The following is a 7,772-nucleotide window of genomic DNA, read 5'->3' on the forward strand; positions in this document are numbered from 1 at the left end:
GCCATATAGAGATGCATCATTTGTAACTGCTGAATAATGATTAGGACCAAAGAGATCCATGTGAAGAAATTCAAATGGTCGAATGGTAGTCATGATAGTCTTCGCTGGATGTTTGGCCTTGGTCATCTTTCCAGCATCACAGGCTCCGCACAAGTGATCCTTGAAGAATTTGACATTCTCAATGCCAAAGACATGCTTCTTCTTCGCGAGCGTGTGCAAGTTCCTCATGCCAGCATGACCAAGTCGCCGATGCCATAGCCAGCCTTCTGAAGCTTTTGCAAGTAGACATATAGCTGGTTGTGGTCCTGTAGAGAAATCAACAATATACAGATCTCCTCTCCTAAAGCCTTCGAAGACTTTGGAATTGTCAGCTTCCATGATCACAACACAGCGATACTTGCCAAAGATAACAACCATATCAAGATCACAAAGCATTGAGACTCACATGAGCTTGTATCCTAAGGACTCGACAAGCATGACTTTGTCCATGTGTCGATCCTTTGAGATCGCAACCTTACCTAGACCCAATACCTTGCTTTTGCCTTAGTCTTCAGATGCGATGGAGATAAGGGAACATCCATCAATAGGTTCTTGTCACCAGTCATGTGATTTGTACATCCACTATCGAGGACCCACTCATTGGCTTTGGGTTGATCATCCTGCAGATGAATTAGTGCAGCTTACGAACTCATATACTTCATAAGTGAAGAATATGACATCAATTTCATCAGATCAATTTCATCAAGCAATAAAACAGATAAAGCAGTATGAGGACGTGAGAAATGAGGATTCATTTCTTCATGATTAGCCTGCATCATTTCATGCACTTTCAGGTCTCCAGCAAATTCTTCAAACGTTTAAGTTCGTCTGGAGACCCGACCCTGCATAAGAGATTAGTTCTTTTTCTTCACCACCCACATCCGAAGGGGTGGCAAAGAGTTCATCATTCTGCAAGCTCCATAAGAAAACGGTGGCATTGAAACCAGTCCACTTCATTTCACACGAGAGGAGTTAGGGTGAGCATATGAATAAGCAGAGAAATTCTTCGAGGACTTATGAACATAATGGTTAGAAGAATAATGTTCATATTCATATCCCTTAAATCTTCCCTGCGAAACAGAAGTGTTAGCACGATGATGTTCATATGAGGACTTTGATCCTTTTGAGGAATTTGATCCACGTGAGGAATTTGGTCTGTATGAGGACTTGGATCCATATGAAGAATTTGGTTCATATGAAGAATTTGATCTGGGGTTCCTATTCTTCACAGGTGGTGTCATGATGACATTCACCTGAAAATTTTCAAGACACCTTTTGGGAACCCAGATTTTCTTCATAGGGGAGCCGTTCCTGCAGTTAGTGCCAACATATCTAGCAAATACTTCACCATTCTTATTTTTGAACAGTTTATAGTTTGAGTCAAATGACTCATCAGAAGAATGAGGAGATTCACATGTAAAGCCAGATAAGGTAGATGGATCTACTGGAGGTCCCTTTGCAGCAACCCATGAGGTTTTGGGATACTGCTCAGGCTTCCAGTAAGTCCCATCACCATTGAGTTTCCTTTCAAAGGCAATACCCTCTTTCCGAGGGTTCCTGTTGAGGATCTGCTTTTTGAGCACATCACAAAGAGCCCGATGCCCTTTGAGGCTTTTGTACATGCCTGTCATGTACAATTCCTTCAGCCCTGCATCATCAGTGATACTAGCATTGTCCTCAGATGAGGAATCAGTGATAGCAGAGACAGGTGAAGAATTTGTAACATTAGAAGCATTTGAACATTCAGGTGAAGAATTAGCAGATTCTCATTCAATGCACGTCAAACATGGAGGAACAAATTCTTCCTGAGCAGCGCTGATTTGTTGAGCAAGTAATGAATCGCGCTCCTTCTGAAGATCTTCATAACTCACTCTTAGCGTTTCAAGATCTTGCTTTCTTTGAAGAAATTCATAAGAAAGCTTCTCATGATCAGATAAGAGAGTGTTATGATGACTTTGAAGGTTGTCAAACTTAGAATGAAGTCTCTGAAGATTTTCAGTTTAGGTTTTAGTGCGATAAATTTCTTCACCCAACATATCATCACTTTTGTCTAGCATGTTTTGAACCTTTTCAAAAGCCTTTTCTTGTTTCACAACAATCTTAGCAAGTTTAGAGTAGCTAGGCTTGAGGTTTTCATCAGATTCATGCTCACTTGATTCAGAGGAAGGGTATTTGAGTACCTTGGCACATTTTGCCATGAAGCAATAGGTGGGAGCGTAGTCATCATCGCCTTCATCAGCCTTGTTGGTGGAGCCATTTTCTTCAGTGTTGTAGATGGACTTGCTGACGAACACAGAAGCGAGAGCTAGGCTCGCCACACCAGATTCTGACTCCTCAGATGCCTCCTCTTCCTCATGTTCCTCAGATTCAGCTTCAGAGTCCATTTCCTTGCCAATGAATGCCCGAGCCTTCTTGGAGCTGCTCTTCTCGTGAGATGAAGACTTCGAGGATTTTGATGATGAAGTCTTTGAAGATTTCTTCTTCTTCTTTGAGTCATCAGAACTGTAATCCTTGTATTTCTTCATCTTTGATTCCTTTTCCCACTGAGGACAGTCTTGAATGTAGTGATCGGGTTTCTTGCATTTGTGGCATAGTCTCTTCTCATAGTCACTAGATGAGGAATCATTACTCCTTGAGGATTTTCCAAAGTGACCACGTCTTGAGAACTTCTGAAATTTCTTCCCGAGCAGTGCTAGTTCCTGGCTCAGTTCTTCAGGATCACCAAGGCTACTACCAGAATCTTCACCTTCAGATTCAGAGACTGCCTTGGCCTTCAGGGCATGTGATTTGCCATAGCTCAAACCATAGAGATCTCCCTGTTCAGCAAGCTGGAACTCATGAGTGTTTAGCCTCTCGAGGATATCGGTGGGATCAAGTGACTTGTAATCTCCACGTTCTTGTATCATTAGTGCCAGAGTATCAAATGAGGAATCAAGCGATCTCAGCAATTTCTTCACCACCTCATGGTCAGTGATGTCAGTGGCACCAAGTGCTTGAAGATCATTTGAGATATCAGTGAGGCGATCGAAGGTTTGCTGATATTTTCATTGTCGAGTCTTTTGAAGCGATTGGAGAGATTGCGAAGAACGTCAACTTGAGAGTCACGCTGAGTTGAGACTCCTTCATTCACTTTGGACAACCTATCCCAGATAAGCTTAGCAGTTTCCAAAGCACTCACTCTGCCATACTGCCCGTTACTCAGATGGCCACATATGATGTTCTTCGCTTGAGAATCGAGTTGCTTGAATCTCTTCACATCAGCAGCATTCACAGAAGGTGTGACAGAGGGAACACCATTTTCCACAACATACCAGATATCGTTGTCAATTGCCTCAAGATGCATTCGCATCTTATTCTTCCAGTAGGGGTAGTCCGTCCCATCGAAGGTAGGACACCCAGCAGAGACCTTGATCATACCTGCGGTCGACATAACTAAACTCCAGGTGGTTGAACCAAAATCACACAGAACAAGGGAGTACCTCGCTCTGATACCAATTGAAAGTGCGTTATATCGACTAGAGGGGGGGTGAATATGCGATTTTTATGAATTCTTCACTGAGGAATATCAGGGTGAAGAAATTCCTAAGCGAAGAACTACTTGCAGCGGAATAAGTACTTAGATGCAAACATAACATAACATAATCATGGTCATCATGAAAACATGCACATAGTACAGGAAGCGTCAGCACAGGATAAAACGGGATGAAGACAAACAGACTGAAGAAATTGAACTGAGGAAATTGAGAATGTCTTCAGTCAAAGTCTTCAAACAGATATGAACAAGCACACAACACAATAATGAGGAAATGAAAGAGTTGAGGAAATACAACCAGTAGGCTTGGTGAAGACAATGATTTGGTAGACCAGTTCCAACTGCTGTTACAGTTGTACGTCTGGTTGGAGCGGCTAGGTATTTAAACCTGAGGACACACAATCCCGGACACACAGTCCTCACCGTATTCTCCTTGAGCTAAGGTCACATAGACCTCGCCCAATCACTCATGGTAAGTCTTTAGGTGACTTCCAAACCTTCACGAACTCGGTCACTCGGCGATCCACAATTTCCTCTTGGATGCTCAGACCATGACGCCTAACCGTCTGGAAGATGCACAGTTTTCAAAGGTAACAAGCGCCGGATCCATGCAGGATCAATCCCTTCAGTGATGCTCAATCACTTTGGGTTTGTAGGTGTTTGGGTTTGGGTTTTCCTCACTTGATGATTTTCGCTCAAAGTCCTCGGAGGATGGGATGCTCTCAAATGACAAGTGTCAGTTTCTCTCAGAGCAGCCAACCAGCTAGTGGTTGTAGGGGGCGGCTATTTATAGCATAGGGAGCAGGCCGACATGATAAGACATAAATGCCTCTTAGTGATATGACCGTTAGGTCAGTAGATATTTTGGGATAGCTGGCGTGTAGCACAGCAACGGTCGGATATTTGAGGCTCAAATTCCTCAGGGCTATCATGTTCCTCACTTGTAGGCAATCCGCACTAGCGAATTCCTAACTCCTCAGTCAGAACAAATTCCTCAGAGACCAGAAGAACTTCGTCTCTGTCACTGAACAAATTTGACTGAACTATATGAGATTTCCAATGGCTTCACTTGAAGGGATTGGTAGGTGTAGGATTTTGAGTTGAGCATCACATGGAAATTTTCCTTAGTATTTCCTCGACCCCCTTTAACAGTACGGTGTTTCCTATGACTCAAGAAGGGGAAAGAGAAACTACGAAAACAAAAGTCTTCACGCTTCATGTTCCTCGAATGAATACCAAGTCTTCAGGATCACACCAATTTCTTCACTTTCAAAGTCTTCAGATAGTCTTCATAAATCCAAAGTCTTCAGTCGAAGATATTCATTTTTAGGGGTCGACTTTCTCTGCAAATATCAAACTCCTCATAGACTTATAGACCTGTGTACACTCACTAACGCATCAGTCCCTTAACCTATAAGTCTTCAATACACCAAAATCACTAAGGGGCACTAGATGCACTTATAGTACTACTTCTAATTTGTTGAAATGGAACTTATGAAGAGACAGTTTTAACTTGGTAGAATGACATCCGTTGCATCTTTCATATGGTGTCTAGCTTTCATTGTTTCTAATTTGTTGAAATGTCTTCTGCTTAGTTTACACATCATAGATGTGAATATGCAATGTTGTCCTTTTTGTTACCCATTCAATCATCCTATCATGCGGTCGCCTTACATGAAAGTAGTGCTTGTCAGCATCCTGCATCAATGAGTTCTGAAAAGCGAATTTTTATTCATTTTTCTTGTGGGTTTGACTTGACAAAGCAATAAAACTAAGAAATAGGAAGGAAAAAAATAAGCCAGGGACTGACGGCGGTCTTCCGGCGAAACCGGCAACTCAATTGCTTTCTCTAGCTTGGCAGTGTGATATTGTCTTGCATGTTGCACATGGTGTCTAGCTTGCATTGCTTCTTATTTTTTGGAATGGCTATTGCTTAGTTTACACAAACATTTGTGAATATGCCATGTCGTCCTGTTTTCGTACATATTCCATCCTGGTATTATGTGTTTGCCTTACATCAAAGTAGTGATTGTCAGTATCACACATGAATGAGTTCTGAAGAGTGAATTTTATTGCTTTTTCTGGTCGGTTTTACTTGACAATTCAAAATCAATAAAGCAGAAAGAAGTTAGCAAGACAGCGGGTAAAGGTGCTCCTTCCAAATGCAGGGCCTCTACAGATTCTACTCCTCCACCCCCAAGATGATTTGCGAGACAACACATGCATAGAGACTCAACGTAGCTGTGTTGATGATGAGCACGTCTCCCCTAGTGAACCATCACATATGCTCCCTCTCACTTGGTACTATTATATATGGTTGCATGTTATGTATGATGTCTAGCTTGTATTGCTTCTAATTTTGTTGAATTCCATCTGCTTACTTTACACATTATACTTGTGAATAAGACACGTGTTCCTGTTTCTAGAACATACAATATCTGTCTATCACACCGTGTTCTTACATCAAAGTACTACTATTGTGTAACCTGCAACAATCACTTATGATAAGACACATTTAACTTGGGAGTGTGATATAGGTTACATCTCGCATTCTTTTCTAGCTTGTACTACTTCTAATTTGTTGAAATGGCACTTATGACGAGACATAACTTAGTAGAGTGATATACGTTGCATCTTTCATATGGTGTGTAGCTTTCATTGCTTCTAATTTGTTGAAATGCCTTCTACTTAGTTTACACATCATAGCTGTGAATATGCAATGATGTCCTTTTTTGTTACACATTCAATCGTCCTATCATGCGGTCGCCTTACATTAAAGTAGTGCTCGTCAGCATCCTGCATCAATGATTTCTAAAAAGCAAATTTTTATTCATTTTTCTTGTGGGTTTGACTTGACAAGGCAATAAAGCTAAGAAACAGAAAGGAAAAAATAAGGCAGGGACTGATGGCGGTCTTCCGGCAAAACCGGCATCCCAGGTGCTTTCCCTAGCTTGGCAGTGTGATATTGTCTTGCATGTTGCATACGGTGTCTAGCTTGCATTGCTTCTTATTTATTGAAATGGCTTCTGCTTAGTTTACACAGACAATTGTGAATATGCCATGCCGTCCTGTTCTTCGTACATATTCCATCCTGGTATCATGTGTTTGCCTTACATCTCGCATTCTTTTCAAGCTTGTACTACTTCTAATTTGTTGAAATGGCACTTATGATGATACAATTTTAACTTGGTAGAGTGATATTCGTTGCATCTTTCATAGGGTGTCTAGCTTTCATTGCTTCTAATTTGTTGAAATTCCTTCTTCTTAGTTTACACATCATAAGCTGTGAATATGCAATGGCACTAATGACTAGAGACCTTTAACTTGGTAGTGTGATGTTGTTTGCATCTTGCATATGATTTATTTCTTGTACTGCTTCACATTTGTTTAAATGCCAGTTATGACGAGACGCTATTAACTTGGCAGAGTGATATTTGTAGCATCTTTCATATGGTGTCTACCTTCCATTGCATTGCTTCTAATTTAGTAAAATGTCTTTTTCTTAGTTTACACATCATAGTTCTGATTATCTCATGCTGTCCTGTTTTTCATACATATTACATCCTCCTATCATGTGGTTGTCTAACATCAAAGTTCAATTCGTCCGTATCACGCATCAATTTATTCTGAAGAACTAAATTGTTATTCCTTTTTCTTGTTGGCTTGAATTAACATGGCACAGAGAAAGAGGAAGGAACATAGAATAACATGGGATGGTGTTAGTACTAAGGACACACGGAAACGGAAGCGGAATAATCCTGCAGATTCTACTTGTATTGATGGTGCAATAGAAAGTCAAAGTCCAGCAGAAAATTGTACAAATGGGGTATCCCGTGCTACACGAGCTGCAGAACAAGCCAAATAGAAACCAATAGCTGCCACCAAACAAGCAGAGACAACCCTATTTGTTGCAATACCTTCCACATTACCAACAGTTGCACGAGTTACTCGTTCGGCAACTCAGCTAGCAGCACGTTCCCTAGCTCCCTTGCCACCTGACACTACTTCCGAAGCACTCTTGACACAAGACGATTTTGCAAGATCAGATGAACTTTGTGAGCTTCAACAGCAAGAAGGTAGTTGCTGGAGTCAAGTTACAATTGCATGCTTCTTTATATGTAGTCTCACAGTTTGATGTACACTAACACTTCCTATGTTTGTTGTTTGACTAACACCTAGGCGCAAGAGGAAACAAAATCAG

The 7,772-nt window shown here is 41.2% G+C and overlaps 1 protein-coding gene across 1 annotated transcript; it reads right to left on the bottom strand.

Annotated features, from left to right (window-relative positions):
* Positions 1-2,039: 2,039 nt before the first annotated feature.
* Positions 2,040-2,945, bottom strand: LOC141026021 (uncharacterized). Its single transcript, XM_073501969.1, has one exon. It carries the CDS (start codon positions 2,943-2,945, stop codon positions 2,040-2,042), a length of 906 nt encoding a protein of 301 aa, XP_073358070.1.
* Positions 2,946-7,772: the final 4,827 nt, after the last annotated feature.

The sequence above is a fragment of the Aegilops tauschii genome, chromosome 6 (genome assembly GCF_002575655.3).
Source record: "Aegilops tauschii subsp. strangulata cultivar AL8/78 chromosome 6, Aet v6.0, whole genome shotgun sequence".
NCBI lineage: Eukaryota > Viridiplantae > Streptophyta > Magnoliopsida > Poales > Poaceae > Aegilops > Aegilops tauschii.

Coding starts and splice junctions, on each gene's coding strand:
- LOC141026021 (XM_073501969.1), bottom strand. CDS start 2,945: ATGATACAAGAACGTGGAGATTACAAGTCACTTGATCCCACCGATATC.